This window comes from Carcharodon carcharias, chromosome 20, assembly GCF_017639515.1.
Source record: "Carcharodon carcharias isolate sCarCar2 chromosome 20, sCarCar2.pri, whole genome shotgun sequence".
Lineage (NCBI taxonomy): Eukaryota > Metazoa > Chordata > Chondrichthyes > Lamniformes > Lamnidae > Carcharodon > Carcharodon carcharias.
In genome coordinates this window covers 109,589,306-109,608,104 of record NC_054486.1, presented here as the reverse complement: position 1 = coordinate 109,608,104, position 18,799 = coordinate 109,589,306, and the positions used below count along the sequence as shown (strand labels likewise).

General features: G+C 43.3%; 1 protein-coding gene across 3 annotated transcripts in view; it reads left to right on the top strand.

The window, feature by feature from the left end:
• The window catches only part of LOC121292804 (protein jagged-2-like), a 179,239-nt gene that overhangs the window by 119,507 nt on the left and 40,933 nt on the right, over positions 1–18,799 (top strand). Inside the window, exons 6-10 of one of the 3 annotated variants that reach the window (XM_041215219.1) lie at positions 11,147–11,277; positions 12,646–12,765; positions 13,728–13,841; positions 16,656–16,769; positions 18,134–18,247. In XM_041215219.1, coding sequence (XP_041071153.1) covers positions 11,147–11,277; positions 12,646–12,765; positions 13,728–13,841; positions 16,656–16,769; positions 18,134–18,247 — 593 coding nt within the window. The remainder of the gene's footprint in view (positions 1–11,146; positions 11,278–12,645; positions 12,766–13,727; positions 13,842–16,655; positions 16,770–18,133; positions 18,248–18,799) is intronic. The other 2 variants (XM_041215220.1, XM_041215221.1) reach the window with 2 other exon arrangements.

Sequence of the window (18,799 nt, the reverse complement as noted above, 5' to 3'; positions counted from 1 at the left end):
GGGGATACCTTAGGAGGAAGGTTAGAAGAAGACTCTGAAGAGTCATACGGACTCGAAATGTTAACTCTGTTTCTCTCTCCACAGATGCTGCCAGATCTGCTGAGTTTTCCCAGCATTTTCTGTTTTTATTTCCGATTTCCAGCATCTTCAGTATTCTGCTTTTAGATTAGACTGGTATTTGGTAAATGGGGTCTTGACAGGGTGGATGCTGAGAGCATGTTTTGCCCTTAGTGGAGAAACAAGAACTAAGGGACACAATTTAAAAATAAGGGGTCTCCTATTTAAGACAGAAATGGGGAGAAATTTTTTCTGAGGATCATTAGTCTGTGGAATTTTCTTTAGTAGAGGCTGGATCATTGAATATTTTTAGGGCTAGGTTGGATAGATTCTTGATTGTCCATGACTTGAAAGGGAATAGGGGGTACATAGGAAAGTAGAAGTCACAATCGGGTCAGCCTCAATCTCATCAAATAGTGGAGCAGGTTCGAGGGGCTGAATGGCCTACTCCTGCTCCTACTTCATATGTTCGTATGTATGCATGAATGCAAAGGGGGTTGAAGGGATATGGGAGCAGGGTGGGCAAATGCGATTAGAATTGTTTGCTTGTGTAGAAGGTAAATGCTCATGGACTGATTTGACCAAATGGCCTCTTTAAGATACTTTCACCTGGTCTTTTTTTTTTTACCTGTGCTGGACTGTAATATGGTTGAGGATGGCACTGATGCCTTGTTGGGAGCCCCAGCAAAACTGCAGTCACTGTCAATATGAAAACTTCCAGTGGTTGACTGAATGTGGAAGGTTTGGAGATTATTTCTGATCTACTGGTAACTCTGTCTATAGCCTGATGCTTTTGCTGTTTAGTGTGCAGGTAGCCGTTTCACTAGGTTTGTGCCTCAGTGCTAGGTTCTGCTATTGACATACCTTTCTAAATTCCACAATGAACCAAGCTTTGAACTCCTAGCTTGGTGGCACTTAATGAAGGATGTACAATGCTACAGGGTTGTAGATTGTGATAGCTTACAATCCTGCTAATGATCCACAGCTGCTGGGTTTTGGGCTACTAGATCTGTTTAGTACAATGGCAGTGCTTCACCACACAACACCATATTGTGGAGTGCAGTCTTGTCTTCGTAACAGCTGTGCAGTGGTCACTTCTGCCAACACTGTCATAGGCAGGGGATGTAAATGGGCAGATAAATTGGAGAGGGCGAGTAAATTACTTCCTTGTCTTGATTCACTCATTGTTTGATACTGTGGTCAGTCTGACAGCTCAGGAGCTGATGAGCTTTTTTTTGCAGTGTTGACTGGGCTGGAATTGCCCAAGTCTTATCCTGATAAGCTGTTTGGGATTGTTTACATCCGACAATGCAGGTACACGGGGTCTCTGTTTGAGCCTCTGTTTAGCATCATGTGAAGATTCAGATAATTAAGTTTAGTTGGTCAGCATGCTGATTTGTGTATTTAATTAGCACTCAGCTGTCAGTGTTTCACAGCCAATGGATTGAATTTATAAATTCATTCACGGGATATGGGCTTCGCTGGCTGGGCCAGCATTTATTGCTTATCGCTAGTGGCCCTTGAGAAGGTGGTAGTGAGCTGCAGTCCAATTGAAACAAACGTAAATAACCAGTTAGTAATTTTCGGTGCTACTTGGAAGATGAATGTTGAAGGCACTAAAATGAACTCCATGCTTTGTTCAAATTGTGTCAGGGAATCTCTCCTACCCATGTGAGCAGGTTCCTTAGTTTAACTTCTCCACAGGGAGAAGGCACTACTGACAATGCTGCACCCTCTTGGTGGTACTATGAGGCAAAAGAATTTTAGAAGCATCTTTTGTTTTAACTGGAGTTTGACAGGGCAGCACATTGGAATGTAACTGAACATGTTGACATAGCACTGGAGGTTGCATTGCTACAACTCACTCCCTGGTGGCCCTGGCTGGCCAATATATTAAAAAAGCAACATGAGTTGCTTTTGTTTTACCCAACTGCTTTCTTGGCTGAGGTTAATGTCTAGTGTAGGGAGACTGGCAGAGGAGAAAGCCACTTCAGAAAGAGAAAGTCCTTTGTTATCTGGGTAGGGATGGGGGAGGGTGGAAGGGTCGACGTGAAAAGGCTCTGCTAAGTAGTGGTTTTAATGCATAAAGACTTTGATCACCTGATACCACTGCTTCTTGAAATTGAACTGGTTCCAGCTTTATTCTTCCAGAGAGATGTGATGAGTGCAAACAGGAAGGCCTGTAACAATACACCGAATCATTAAATATTGAAGAATGCATACGAAATGTCACAAGGCTCCACACATCAACTCAATTAGCGAAATGTAGTGCAGCATGACGCTGCAGGAAAATATACCAGTGTTTTAGACACTTACTTAGTTCACCAGGATAAAGTAACTCTCCCATTTTGTTTCATTTCCTTGAAAGAGTGACTTTGTAATCACTTTGTCCTCGTACCCTCAGGCTGATGAATCCTTGCTTTCACCACGTTTTTCAGGGGTGGGGTGGGGTGGGGTGGAGCGGGCTCTGCTTTCTGACGCAGGTTTGATTGCTGTTTTTAGGACTCCAAAGGGACTAGCTAAAACGGACAGTGATGAGCTGTTTCATCATCTCCAGAAGAGTGCTTGAATGGGGGTAAATTCACAACTGGTCAGAAACAATATTTGAGAGTGTTTAACCTATGGAACACAAAATGATTAATACTGATATATTCAAAAGCAAATTGGGTTTCTTTCAAATAATGTTTTCAGATATGGTATGTAAGTAATTTGAGACATAACATGCAGCGACTTGTAACAGACTCAGGAGGAACAGGTGACTTTGGACCTATGGTTCCCAAACATCTCCAAGTTTTTTGTCACCTCGTGCCTAGGTCTATTGTAGACACGGTGATAGAGATTGATCACTGTGATTAGTTAACAACTCCATTATTGTGTTGTGAAACCAGATGGTGAATTTTGGTCTTTACTCCTCCAGCAATTATTACTTTCTTTATGTCCAGCTGCTGTAATGCACATGAATGGGGACAATAACACTTGAGGTCCCCTAGTCACCATTGGGTTTCTCAACCCAATTTTATGCAATTGAAGGAATAATTTCCATTTCTCTCACTCCCTTCACAATCCCAGGGTGTCCCAAAGTATTTTGCAGCCAGTGTAAGCGCTGTTGTAATGGAATATATGTTCCACTTCCCATTAGTCAATCCAAAACAGATATAGACTGTTGTCATACATTTTTTTTAAACACACCGTTTCTTTTCAACATGATCTTGAAACGGTCATTTTCAAAATAAAATCCAGCCTGATTCCACCTGGGGAGTTAAGATGAGATTTGCAGTTATTTTTCCAAGTTTCACCACCACCTCTCTCTCTCTGCTGATTCTGGCCTTGTGGTTGCTGGCAGGGTGTTTTGTGGGTGTCTCTTGGACCTCATCCAGGTAGCCCTCCTCGTGAGGGCCACGCCTCTGCAGAGACTTTGATTATGGGAGTCACCAGCAACTGAATCCTGGTCTGTTACTGCGCACCCCTCCTGCCTGATTAGCCTGATGTTCAGCACAAACCTGGATCTTCTGGTCGGTGTGGCTCAGTGCCACACGTACTGGCTTATAATTGTTACTTTCTGCACAAAGACTTATAGAAATCTGGAACCTGACTCTCCCAAAAGACCGTTGACAGCTCAAACTTCCAAGACTGAGATCGATAGGTTTTTGTTAGCTAGGGTATTATAGAGCAGGGATGATAGCGTGGTGATTCTGTTACCAGGCTAGTAATTCAGAAACTTGGACTGATGCTCTGGAGACATGAGTTCAAATCCCACCATGGCATCTGGGACCTTAAATTCAATTAATTAAATAAACCTGGAATAAAAGTCTAGCCTCTGTAATGATGACCATGAAACTACTGGATTGCTATATAAACCCATCTGGTTCACTGATGTTCTTTTAGAAAAGGAAGTCTGCCGTTCTGGACAGCAACCTGGTTGACTTTTAATTGCCCTCTGAAAAAATATAACAAGCCACTCAGTTATATTCAATTACAAAAAACAAATGGGAATAAAGCTGGAGAATCACCCAGCATCAACCTAGCCACCCAATACAGCAAAGACAAACCCCTGCAAAGCCGCCCTCATGAAGGACCAAAAATACAAGGATTGCAAGTGCATGAGCACACCACCACCTCCAAGTCTCTCACCACCCTGATATAGAAATACTATTGCTTCATTACCTCTGTCGCTGGGTCAAAATCCTGGCACTCCCTCCCTAACAGCACTGTGGGTGTACCTACAGAACATGGCTGCAGCGGTTCAAGAAGGCAGCTCACCACCACCTTCTCAAGGGGCAATTAGGGCACTTGCCAGCGATGCTCACATCCAGTGAAGATATTTAAAAAACGCAAAAACAAATTATTACAAATGATGCCAATCTGGAATATAAACAAAATTCTAAATATACTCAATGGGTCAAACAGCATCTGTGGGAGCATAAGAGAGAAGCTGTTAACCTTTCAGGTCATAGACCTTTTGTCAGATTATGCAGCTTAGGCAGATAAATAGAGCTAAGGCACAAGCAGCCATGATCTAATTGAATGGCAGAGCAATGGCCTCCAGCTCAGTCCCCTCCACACCTGTCTCTGAAACTGCATATCAGTTCATTGCTCCAAGCTGACTCCATGCTACCCACCAGGACCTCTGACTCTAACTCTGAACTCTTTCCTATTATCTCCGTTCCTTCCCTAATTACCAGCCATGTAAGCAGGCCTATGTAACTTATTTTCTTTTATCAAGCCGTATCTATGTTTTGGCTGCTGATCTGGACTTGAGCCTATCACTTTTTTATTTTCCTTTTTTTTCTCACTTATTTCTCACTTATTTCTCCTCTCCTTCCCCCACCAAACACACTCCCCTTTACCCCTCTTACACACATTTCTTCTGTTGTCATGTCTCTTTTTATTTCTGCTGTCTCAGATACCCTACTCCCCACAAACCCCAACTCCTCAGTACTCCTTGCCTCTCTATCTCCCTTTTCTCTTTCAAACCTATCACTTTCACCAAGCTTTTGATCACCTGCACTAATGTGAATCGGTGTTAAATTTTGTTCACTTCCTGTGAAGTGCCTTGGGATGCTTTACTACATTAAAGGCGTTCTAAGTGCAAGCTGTTGCTGTTCTGTTATGTTGATATGCTCCTTGAGGCTGATTGCAAAATCACCATCTATCTAATTGTAAATTGTTTAATCACAGCAATAAGTTTAAAAGTAAAATGGACTAGTTATTTAATGTTTGTTGAAATCCCGGATGTGCTATCTTTGGGGATGAAATCCTTTACACTTTCCATTTGTGTGAATTTTTTAGAGTGCTTATCGAGGAAGGAGAGATGCAGTGGGGAATAGAGATTTTTCTATTTCAAGCCTTCCATGGCAGGAGAAGTTGACCTGTACACCACTGTGGAGTGAAGCTCCCTCCACAGCATCAAAGTGATTCAGCCCCAAGTGGGAGAATTCTCCTCTACATGCGATTAAGCATTGTTCCTTTTTTCACCTCAGCACACTTTTTGTGCTCGAGCTCCTTGCTTAGTGGGTTCAAATTGTATGAACTCATTTTGGATCCTTCCAGCCAGCCACATTCATCCATCAGTCTGGGTTTCATTAGAGCCTACTTTCTTTTATTAATGCAAAGGGTTTGGCCATCGCTGGCAAGGCTAGCATTTATTGCCCATCCCTAGTTAGTCTGGAGGGAGGTGAGCCACCATCTTGAGTGGCTGCAGTCCATGGTAGGTACATTCACAGTGCTGTTAGGTAGGAAGTTCCTGGATTTTGACCCAGTGGAGATGAGGGTATGACAGTGATATATTTCCAAGCCAAGATTGTGACTGAGAGGGAATTTGGAGGTGATGGTGATCACATGCACCTGCTGCCCTTGTCCTTCTAGGTGATAGAGGTCATTTGTTTGGAAGTTGCACCAAAGAAGGCCAGAGTGTAAAGCTGGTGCCCCACCCAGCCTGTGTTAGCTGTGTGAAGTGAATGTTGAAGCCCTCTCCCCAGATGAGAGCTTGGCATTTTTGCTCTTTGTGATACTCTTGGGTATTGCAGCAGTTCCATTTAGATCTCCAAGACAGTTTCCTTTCCCTGCTGCTGGCTTGTTGTACTTTCCTGCCTGCGAGGTGAGTGCCAGAAGTGGCATGAATTGGATTTCCACATGGAAAGTTGACTCATTCTGTTGTGTACCTGTTGATGTTGTAGGCAGCAAGATATCCTGCTCAGAGAAAACTGGTTCATTCTTCTCTTTAAGTGAAGCATCTAGTTGTTCCGCAGAAGTAAAATAGCTGTCCCTGTAAAAATGACATTTCATTTTACCACCTCACTTTATTGGGATGTAGAAGGAAGCTTTTGAGGGATACTTTTTTTAAAATCGTTAATGCTGTGGTACTTTTTTCCCCACTTTCTTTGTTCCTTGATTTAAACAAAGGTAAGAACATGCATTTATATACTGCCTTTCACAACCTCTTATCATCTCAGAATGATTTACACCCACTGAAGTACCTCATTGTCAGTGTGGAGGTGGTGGTGTTCCCATGCACTTGCTGCTCTCATCCTTCTAGTTGGTGAAGGTTGTAGTCATGCAGGAAGCGCTGTTGAAGAAGCCTTGGTGAGTTGCTGCAGTGAATCCTGTGGGTAGTAAACACTGAAGCCACGTGATGCCATTCGTGTGATGTCCTGAATAGCCTGATGACGCTCGTTTGGTGGGCTCAGACTTACAAAATAGCCACTGGACAAGGCCCTGGCAGTGGCTTGTTAATTCTGGAACATGATCACATACAAAGTGGGTGGGAAAACACTGTGATTCCATCATAAATCATCTATTTAAGGTGGTGTGTACTCTTGAGTGTACTCATCCTATTGCCAGATGGCTTCTGGAGACAGCAACATGTTTAGAAACCTAATCCCCGTTAACATCCAATGTTTTTGTGTAGTATTTTCTGTTCCTCTGGATTGAATTGCTGGATGAATGACTAAATAAAACGTGGGGCAAGGAATTAGAGTCAGAGGTCTACGGCACAGAAAAAGGCCCTTCGGCCCATCGAGCCTGTGCCGGTCAAATTATGGAACAGTAAATTTTATCTGGGCATTGAGGTTCCCAGTTTAAGTCATTTGTGAGCAGATTACATGTTAGTTGGATTGAGCCGAGTTCCGAAGTATTGACCCCTGAACTACAGAATCATACCGGAGCTTAGAGGATTAAGTCGTTAAGGGCATAAATCTTGCATAATCCAGGCTGGGGAACTCCAAAGCAAGGGGACTTAATCTTAAAATTGGAGCTAGGCCGTTTAGGAGTGAAATCAAGAAGGCCAGTTTCCACATAAAGGGCGGTGAGAACCTAAAGTGTGTTCTCCTCCAGAACCGTTGTGGATGTTGGAATGTGATCATATGAGTGCCATCACTGTGGAGGAATGGGAAAGTTTCTACTTTCCCAGTTTCTCTCCCCTTTGACTTAAAATTAACAACTACTGCTAGGGAACTGCTCCATGGTGACACCAGCTCTCTGCTGGTACTCTTTCTTTTGTGAATCTAGACCGTAAGTACCAAGAAACGATTTAACTTTGTGGGGCAACATAGCCTGATTCTTGTCCATTCTGTGCCGTTGCTGGATAGAGTTCAGGAGCTTGGATTTCCTGATCTCTCTCTCTCTGCTGCACTGGGGTGTCAGCCTAGTTTATGTTTTCAGGCCTTAAGAGGATAGGTTGAAGCCACAAAGGAAAAAAGAACTTCCTTTCATGCTTGCATGACCTCTGGCTGTCCTAAAGTGCTTTACAGCCATTGAAGCACTTTTGAAGTGTCGTAATTTCGGAAACCTGACAGCCAATTTGTGCATAGTAAGCTCCCACAGTGACCATGGCCAGATAATTGGTTTTAGATGTTTGGATGAATATTGGCTCCCTTTCAAAATGTCATGGGATCATTTAAGTCCCCTGAGAGGGCAGACAGGACCTTTGCATAACGGCTCCCTCTGGCTTGGCGACAAAAGAACCAGTAAGAGAGTGCCAAAAGATCTAGTAGAGAGCGCTAGTCGGTCAAGTTAACACAGACTAATAAATACATTCCAAAATTTATATAATGCAAAAGCAAACTACTTAGGATGCTGGAAATCTGAAATAAAAAGAGGAAATACTAGAAATACTCAACAGATCTGGCGGCATCTGTTGAGAGCAACAGAGTTAACATTATAGGTCAAGGACTTTTGTTCAGAGCAGTTCCGAAGATGAGTCATATCGGACTCAAAGCGTTAACTCTGTTTCTCTCTCCGTGGATGCTGCCAGACCTGCTGAGTATTTCCAGCATTCTCTGTTTTTATTTGCGTAATGTGGATTGCTTTCATTTATAGCAACCTTCCTGTCTAGGCTTGATGCAAGCAGCGTAACTTGCAGCAAATATGCACATTCCTTTTCCACTATGTTCCAGTCATTTCTGTTGTCTACTTGCCTGAATGCTAAGCAGTTCTGAAGCTGAGGAAGCAAAGTAATTGACTCTGAAGAGAAAAGCCAACCTTAATCTCTCTAACAGTCCCAAGGACTCAAATCAGCCATAAACCACCCTTGAAAATTTAGCCCTTTCCCCCTCTCTTAGTTGCTAATCCATCCATCCTGGTACAGCTGTGTTCTGTAAAACTTTACCAATTTTTGCACTTGGTGTAATTCTTTACTTCAGACTTTGAAGCTTTCTGCCAATGATGTGACAAAACTAGATGCCTTCGTCTTGTAAACTACAGAACCATCCATGGATAATGAATTATTTTCCCTTCCCTCTGACTAGTTGGAACATTGGTTGGTGAGGTGTTTACACACACAACCAGGTCACTTGGCCCAGCTGGTCTATACCAGTGGTTATGCTCTGTACAAACCTTTTCCTACCTTACTTTGTTTCACTCCTTCACCTTATCTCTCTCTTCCTTGTTCCTGCGTGTTTATCTGGTTTTTTTCTCTTAAACTTATTCATACTATCTGGTAGATTTGCTGGTACTATTTGAAATTTGAACAGAACTCCTCCTTTTCCTCCAACCCCTCCCCCACCACCATGGTCCTTGTTGACTGGCGACTCTGGTTTCCAGTAGGAATCCTTCAGCTGGAACCTAAATCTGCAATAACTCTGTTAGGGAGACAATGACTCTGGTCCCTGCGAGGCATCCGAAAATAACTTTCCCCAGAATAACGGTGTGACAGCTGTGATTTTAATCATTGCCAGCAATAAAAATAGCTGCGTGCTGGCCTGCAACAATAGATGAAGTAACCTTTCACCAGATAGCTCCCTGCTTCTGCCTCTGACAAGCCTGTAAGTCTTTAAACTGGAGGAGCTATCTGTTGTTTGGATGTTTTTCAGTGCTAGGAGCAGGATGATATAGCACAGGAAGGGGTCATTTGGCCCATCGTATCTGTGCTGGCTCTTTGAAAGAGTGACCCAATTAGCCCCACTCGGCTTCTCTTTCCTTTTAAAGTATTTATCCAATTCACTTTTGTAAGTTACCTTTGAATATCTTCCAGCTTGTCAGGCAGTGCATTCTTGATCATAACAGACTGTTTATAAAATAAAAATTCTCACCCTCCATCTGGTTCTTTTGCCAATTATCTTAACTCTATGTCCCCTGGTTACCAATCTTCCTGTCAATTGAGGATAAGGAGAAACTATCAAGATCCTTCATAATTTTGAACAACTCCAGTGCACCTCCTATTAACCAATTCCAGTTTCTCTAATCTTTCTACAAGATGGAATAATTTTATTCTTCATCAGTAGAGTATGAGGCTCCTAGTGCATGGAATGTTGACAGCATGTTTGAAGCAGCAGGAGCAAATGTGGGTCAATTTTCAGTGAAGTGGAGATGGAAAGGACTCGTCTGATTGTATCTCAACGCGTTTGAGGTGGAATGCTTATAACCTTGTGTTCTTCTCCCTAATGACCAGACTTGGATCATGAAGGACTTTGAAAAGGCAGGTGGATAGAGGCTTCAGTTTACTGTCTCATCTGAAAGACAGCACACTGTGCAGCATTCCCTCTAATTCCCACAATTTATGTTAAAACATAAGTTTGGTTTCAGCTTTCCACTGCTGAGTTGCAAATGCCCAACATTATAGTAATCAAAAGTTCTTCACAACCATTGAGGCACTGCTAAAGTTATGTAGGAAATACAGCAGCCAATTTGCTCACTGCAATGTCCCACAAATTGGCTGATGTCATTGCTGTGATGTAGGAAATGACGCACCAATCAAAAAAGGAATTAATTGGCTGTAAAGTTCCTCGGGAAGACCTGAGGTGGTTAAAGGTGAAGCAGCAGCCTCCGATCTTGACAGTGTCTCTTTTTTAAAGTTAATTCTTGGGATATGGGTGTTGCTGGCAAGGCTGACATCTGTTGACCATCTCTATTTGCCATGGGAATTGAAGTGCTGCAGTCCACATGGCGAATGGTGATCCAACAAACTGATTTCCTAGGACACTTCAGAGAAGATTTAGCCATGTTGATATGGGACTGGAGTCTCATTTAGACCTAATCTGGATAGGAACAGCCGGTTTTCCCCTCGGAAGGACATTGGTGAACCATATGGGGATTTATGACAGTTATGGTCTCTTTTCTTAATTTCCATATTTATTTGAATTCAAATTCTCAAACTCTTTTTGATGGAATTTGAACTGATCCTGTGAACTGTGTGAAGGCTCCTCCCAACTATCGTCACTCCAGAATTTTGTGGGCCTTTACCAGGGACGCATTATTCTGTCACAAAAGCAAAATGCTATGGATGCTGGAAATACTCGGGCGGGCAGGCAGCATCTGTGGAGAATGAAACTGAGTTAATATTTCAGGCTGATGACTAACTGGATCCTGGAAGGACTTTTGAAAAGGCAGATAGATGAGACTTCAGTTTAATGTCTCACCTGAAAGACAGCACACTGAGTGCAGCATTCTCTCAATACTGTACTGGGAGAGTCAGCCTGGAGTGGGACTTGATTCATGACCTTTTGTGAATTTATCTCAGTTTGTCAGCACTGTGCCACAGTTGATAACTAATGCCAAATCAATAATGTTACTGCAGTAGCTTGAAGCTGCTTTGAGTCTTGATTTTTCTTCTTATGCAAAGCAATTAATCTTATTTCATCCATGTTTTTTTCAGCTGTCTATATGGATGGCAAGGACACTTCTGTGATGAGTGCATCCCATACCCAGGCTGTGTCCACGGGACTTGCATGGAGCCATGGCAGTGTAGCTGTGAAACCAACTGGGGGGGCCTGCTCTGCAACAAAGGTATGTGTCTCCCAAGCACCTTGGGCAGATGTAGTGTGGAGAGGGAGTTTGTTTTACATTGGTAAATTGCCCATCAGAACATGTTGCAGCACCCTTCTCCTGCACCACCCCCACTTCCACCTCCCCCAAATCTCTGAAATGCACCTTTGTACATGAAAGAATAGTGTGCGTGCGTGTGCGTGTGTACATATACTGAAAAGTGTGGTGTTTAAAAACATTCTGGGGCACTATCTACAGTGGTGATGCCTGAAACTAGGGTTCATAAATATAAGGTAGTCACTGATAAATTCAAGAAGGGATTCAGGAGAAGCTTCTTTACCCAGAGTGTGGAACTCACTAACAGAGGAGAGGTTGAAGTCAATGGCATGGATGCATTTACAGGGAAGCTGGGTAAAGACATGAGGGGAGAAAGAAATAGAAGGTAATGCTGAATTCGAGTGCGAGAAGGCTCATGTGCAGTATAAACAATGCATGGACCAGTTAGGCTGAATGGCCTGTTTCTGTACATTATTGGCACCAATATTCTATAGAGAACTCGAATTAATCCAGTGCAAGGTATTTTCAGTGTGTCATCTCGTGGTGTTCTTACTTCTAGCGAACAGGAGTTCTTCCCGCTCCAGTGTTTCTCTCCAGCGTTCTGCAGGGACATTTCCAGATATAAGTCCAGTTTGATGAGTGGAATCTGTATTTTTGAGTTAGTGAAAGTTTGATCCACCCACCACTACACCTCACTGAAATTCTAGTGCTGATCTTTTTCCTGTCTTTAAGAAGATGCTGATGGTGTACACTATGTGGGACTGACCAAGAAGCAGTACCCTCAGGCCCTTCTTGCTTGCTTCATGTGTCCCTCAAGTCTTTTTTGTCAGAGGTCTATCTGGCTCCTTGGATTTGGCAACATTTAACTCCAGCTACTGTCTCTGGGCAGTCTGCCCCACACACTTCCCATCCCTCTACACAAATGTCACTTTTCTGTGTTCAAACCTGCAGTTTGTGATTTTGTTGAACAGAGGTCATCTGTTTGTACCTAGCAGAATCTTGATAACTTTTGATCATCTACATATTAAGCAACTATTAGTGGTGTTGATCTTCCAGTGTGATATGCTCACTGCTGTAATAATGACTCCAACCTTTTAAGAACGAGGTTTAGCTTGTCAAAGGGCAGTTTTTTTAAAAAAAATCTGTTTAATGTCCATGTGAAGATTGAATTATGTGTCTGTCTGGTCAGTGATTGATGAGCCCATTTTGCCCTGGATAAATAGCAAGTCGCCACTTGTTCACAGACTCGGTTGGATATCTGGTATCTCAATGTGTGCATGTGGCTTTTGAGTTCAACCCTTTAATTCAAAACAATTCTTTTTATTCCTGAAGACTTAAATTACTGTGGGACGCACCATCCCTGTATCAATGGTGGGACCTGTATGAACACTGAGCCTGACGAATACCAGTGTGTCTGTCCTGAAGGGTATTCCGGCAAGACCTGTCACATTGGTAAGTATGCCATAGCTATGGAGCCACCTCTGCTCCCACGTACAGTGAAGCTCTTAGTTTTGCTAGTGTGCTTTAGCAAGGGGTGCACTTCTATTGGCTCTGTTGCCCTGCAGCTGTTCTTTGTGTGTGAACAAGGTGGTATATTGACAGGCTAATTGGGGTGGGGTTGGGGGGGGTGGTGGGGTGGGTGGGGTGGGTGGGGTGGGGGGTGATGGTGGTGGTGCAGGGGATGAGAGAGAAATACTTTGCAGGCAAAGAAAGAGATGTTTTAAAGAGCAACTTAAAGGAGAAGTTTAGGGGGGGAATTCCAAAGCTTTAGGGCTTAGGAATCTGAAGGCCAGTGGTGAAGCAGTCTAAAATTGAGGATGCTCAAGAGGGTGGAATTGCAGGAGTGCAGAGATCTTGATAAGTTAGAGGAATGGAGGAGGTTACAGAGAAGGGGTGGGGCATTTACCCATTGAGCCTATAGGAGAGGATACACAAATTGAGGATTATTGCTAGAAGAATCAAAGGGAAAGTTTAAAGAAAATCTTTTCACACAAGAGTTAATAGAACATGGAATACGTTAGCACAAAGGGTCGTTGGATTGGCATTGTGACATTTAAAGGGGTAAGTGTTTGGAAAGGAAAATCTAGAACAATAAAGACAACGAAATGGGCACAGCGAACCAATGGCCTCCATCTTTACTGTAATTTCCATCTTAAATGTGCGGACTCATATTCAGACCGTGCATTGTCTCATCCATAATTTAGGCTTGGACCCAGATTTCCAGTGTTGTAACGGTGCCTATAATAATGTGCGTTCTTGGTTTTAAACCATTTACTGAGTTTGCAGCATCAGTCAGAATTTGGGAAACTGACCTCTATTACTCCTGGGTTTGACAAGACTTGGGTGGGGGAGGGTTCTTTATCCATGTTTGAGTTTCATTCTAACTTTCTCTGGCCTTTTATCTGTTTTTATAGCTGAGCATGCTTGTGTATCCAACCCGTGTGCAAATGGAGGAACCTGCTATGAGGTCACAACTGGATTTGAGTGTCACTGCCCTTCAGGTTGGAATGGGACAACCTGTGCAATTGGTAGGACACTACTACAAACTTCTACTTAAATAGTGACTTTGTACTAAAATGTTCCACGGAGTTTTGCAGGAGCATTAAAAGCAAAATTTGACACTGAGCTACATGTGATCTTCAGGCAGATGACCAGAAAACTTGGTCAAAGAGGTAGATTTTAAGGAACATCTTAAAGGAGGACAGAGGTTTAGGGAGAGAATTCCAGAGCTTAGGGCCTTGACAGCTGAAGTCATGGCTGCTAATGGTGGAACGATTAAAATAAAGGATGTTCAAGGTCAGAATTTGAGTCTGGAATAGCTGTAGCTGTAATAAATAAGTAAAGTATTGGTAAGTCTTTGGAGGTCAGAAAGTTCAAAATGAGTTTATGCAGCCACTAGCATCAATCTGCATTTCCCTATAATTTCTCTGTAGATTTTCCCCAGTACACAGCAATGAGAAGTGTTCAGGCTACCTGTTATCCATCCATTATTCACAGTGAAAACAGCGACTCTGTAATCATCCCCTTTGGAGAGAAGCTGCTCATCTGTATCCTTGTCTAAAGCTTGTGTTTGTGAGAGGACTGAGGAGCATAACACTGAAGAGGGGGAAATCATCTGAGAGATTTCTCACAATTGGAGAGTGTCAGTGACCTCATTGGGGGATTTACACATAATGCTGAGCCTGCTAGTGAATGGGCCTTCCTCTTAACATCACCAAATGGTCACCAACTTCAGAGCTCATTGGACAGCACCAACAGGTCAACTGAGCACAGAGACTGGGGTCGCTAACTCCTGGTAACACTCATCGGACAGCAGCAGGAAGTTACAACCACCCAGCAGCTGTACTGGATATGGAGGAGGATTAGGAATCTCCAAGTGAGCGAAGTTGAACACAAACTTTCCACTTTTTATAGTCTGCTGCTTTATGTTGAAGACGTGTAGTTACACCATAAGTGTGGGTAAATGAGGGTAGAGGTCAGAGGGCCAAGGACGATTTGGTTCCAGGATGATGTGCATTTCTACTTAGTTCATTTAAAGAAGTTTAATCAGAGCTTTGAGGCTCACCTTGTCCCTTTGGCTGTTGTTGTGACTTAAAGGTGGTACCTTTGGGCCTGAGATTAATGATTCACCACAGATAATTCATCTGCCTTAATGTGATTCCCTCAGTCAAGCTGTCAGTATTTGTCATCTGTCTGAGAGAAACACAGTTAAAGTTTCAAGTCCATATGACTCTTCAGAACTCTGAAGAAGAGTCATATGGACTCAAAACGTTAACTCTGTTTCTCTCTCCAAAGAAGCTGCCAGACCTTTGTTTTTTCAGCATTTTCTGTTTTCATTTGTTATCTGCCCCTTTACCCTACAGGACAGTGCTTGCACTCACAGGAAAATGGCAAATCGAGGGTATGCAGATTCTGGCCAGTGATGGGTGGAGGAAGCACTTGGTGGGGAATGGAGGGGGGAAGAAGTCAGAAAATTAGGTTATGCATCTTGTTTTGGAGTTTTTTTATGGAAGCTTTATATTGTGGCAAGAATGGATGAATTCTTGCAGTTACATCTCTTGGGAGTTGCACATGTTGGGAGGTTTGTGCTGCCCAGTAGTTTCCTGTCAGTGCATTGGCCTCCATCCATCACATGGGCATCAAGTTTTGGGTGATGTCTGTGATGGCTTTAGCCAAAATGCCCAATGGTAAGCTTCCATCTTTTTCATTGAGAAAGAGGGTGTGCACCAATCTGGCCAACCGAGTTTGCCCTCTGAATGGCTTTTGGAAGATTCCTTTTTTGCAAGATTCAAGACAACCCAACGTGGTGAGACATGATAGGGAAAATTGCATTGGAAAGCAGGCAGGTTTTGCTGCATCCCCCCCTATTGTTAAATGACCTACCCATTATAGAACTGCCATTCTACAAAGAAATAAAAAGAAAATACACTATTGCCTGCAAGTTCCGCACCAAGCCACACCATCCTGACTTGTAAATATATCACGGTGTCTCATGGTTCCTGGGTCAAAAACCCAGAACAACTACTAACAGCACTGTGGGTGGACCTATACCACAAGGGTTGCAGTGGTTCAAGAAGGCAGCTCACCACCACCTTCCCAAGGGCAATAAAGGATGGGCAATAAATGCTGGCTCTGTGAGCAATGCTCACAACCTGTAAATGAACAAATTGTTAGAAAAAAATAACTTGTATAGCTCTTTATTGGATTGCTTAAACATCCCAAAGCACTTTACATACGGTTCATTAACAGTGGACTGTTAATTAGGCACGTATAGCATCCAATTTTCACACCACAAAATCCAAAAAATGGAGATTCAATTTATTTCCAGTGGTGATGGCTAAAGGAGAAATGTTGGCCTGGACACTGGGATGGAGCCCCCGCTGTTTTCTCTTCAAATAATACCATGGAGATGAAGGATAACAAGACCTCAGTTTAGCATCTCAGTTTAGCCAGGAGTTGCTCTGAGCTGTCAGACAGAATGCACTTCGTCCCCTGGAGCTGACTGAAATCTACAGTCTACTGATGGAACTGGAGCTGCAAAACTGGTACTTGTGGGTGACTTGGAGTAATGAACTGAAGGTATCATGAAACACGTTATCCAATCCTTATATACAGGGCTGATGTGTGTCATTTTTCCTGAATGCTCATGCTAATTCCCTCCAAGTGATCATTTCTGTTCATTTTAGTGATGGGTTGTTTGTAGTGTAGAGGTTGAACAGAATGCAAAGATTTGAGGAAATCTGGACCTAGTTGTATAACCTAATGTTTTGTGTTAGCCTTTGAGCAGTAATTATTTAAGTTTCTACATTACTGATTTGGGCGCTCTCTCTGTCTGTCTCTAGATATAAATGAATGTGCGTCCAGCCCTTGTGCACATGGTGGGACTTGTATTGATCGTGCTAATGGATTTGAGTGCCTCTGTCCACAACAGTGGATTGGGAAGACTTGCCAGCTGGGTAAGGAGCTACACATGGGCTTCTGCTCATAAATAGACGGGTTGCAGATAAATCTGCCAGCAGGGCCCCTGTCTACAGATAGTATTCTTCAACAGGCAGATTAAATGGTGTTGTGGTACAAGCCAGCCATAATCTAATTGAATGGGAAGACAAGTTTGAGGGGCTGAATGGCCTGCTGATGCGTAGGATCATGCTACACAATGATTCCAGCTCTTGGAAGCAGTCTAGGGGTGTGTGGGGGTTGGGTTCCTGGAGCTGTGGTGGCTTGGCTTGAATAGGGTTGGCATTGCTTCAGTCTGGTGCCTTGTTTGGTGGTGGTGCTGAATTTCTTTCCTGAAGCCTTAAATTCACTAACTTCTGTTTCCTGTTTTTAAAATTGTGGTGATTGCTGTATTGGGAAACAAAATATATGATCTGCTGTGGTGGCCGGGAAAATGCGTTAATATCATGCGAAGGCACCTGACCCTGTAATAAATTTGAAGTGTTTTCTTTGGGTGGGAATCTGACGGATATCATTGCAGGAGAAACCTTTGCTCCTACATTAGCTCATCTAGGCCTAATCACGTCTTTTGGTGATTTTTTTTTATTATGAAGACTATTTGGGATTCTTTTTGCAATTGGCAACCATTTTCCTCCCACCACCACCTCACCCCTTTCCTCAGTATCTCCCACTGGCTAAATGCTGAAGGTTGCAGGTTGGATGCTCCTGGCTAGAACTATGTCATTCAGGAGTAATGTCAGGAAGCACTTTCTGCACATTGGGTGGCAGAAATCTCTCCCTTTAGAATACGTTGAGGCTGGGAGTTTTTTTTTTGTTGGTAAGGATATTAAGGGCTATGGAACCAGCTAGGTAGATGGGGTTAAGCTATAGACCTCCCCAGTCTAACTGAATGGAGTAACAGGCTGAATGGCCTTGCCCTGCTCCTTTGTTCTAAAGATGGCAAGGTCCGAGTAAAGATCTGTGAAACCTGACAATCTTATGCTCAGCGCTACGATCTCTGAGGCCTTAAGAGCTCACTGTCATGGGGGTGCAAAGTTGCTGGAGATGCTGAGCTCCTACTCTCTGCTCTGTCCATAGGTGTGAGCTCAATGTGTGGGTCCTACTGCTGAGAAAAAATCGTCACATGGTTCAGCAAACTTGACAGGAACAGAGTCAAAATATACTCAACCCAGCTCAAGTTCCAGTGATGATCTCTGCTGATCAGTTTAAAAGATGTGACTAGATGAAGTGGGTTTTTGGTGATTAAATGTTTGGGTCTTTCTGCAGCTAATCTGCTTGCTTGCTTTAAGCTGCGGTTGCTGACTGTCCCTTTCTCTCTTTATCTCTCTCTCTCTCCCCCCTTTCTCTCCATGTCCTTTCACAGATGCTAATGAATGTGAGATGGAGCCTTGCGTTAATGCTTATTCTTGCAGAAACTTGATTGGTGGATATTACTGTGACTGCCTCCTGGAATGGTCTGGACAGAACTGTGACATCCGTCAGTATTCACTTTATATTTGTATATAGTTTTGATGTGTTGCGTTAACAATTGACTAGTGTTTTTCATCGAGCAAAGATGATACTGAGAGTCAGCACAGGTTCACCTCCACCCCCAGCCACCTCCACTGCTGGGTCACTGAGTAACTGGGAGTGGTACAGATCATCAAGGCCCTTGATTATCCTCATGATATGGTGCCCACTGGCATTTAGCACTTACTCCTAATTGCCCTTGAAGATGGTGATGAGCTGTCACCTTGAATTTCTGCATTCCATGGTATTCCTACCTACAGTGCTTTTAAGTCGGGAGTTCCAAGATTTTGACCCAACATTATGTGGAAGTCAGGATGGCTGAATGACTTGCACATCTATCCTGGCCATACTAGGTGGTGGAGATAGCAGTCTTAGGAAGTATCAGTCCGTGTTTGTTGTGTAGCTGCTGGGAAGGCTGCACAGTTTAGGGACCAGGAGAGAAATTGGCTGGAAATTCTGCTTCTGATCACTGCTCCCTGACCAGTTGCTGGAAAGTGAGGGTGCCGAAGGAAAGGATTGG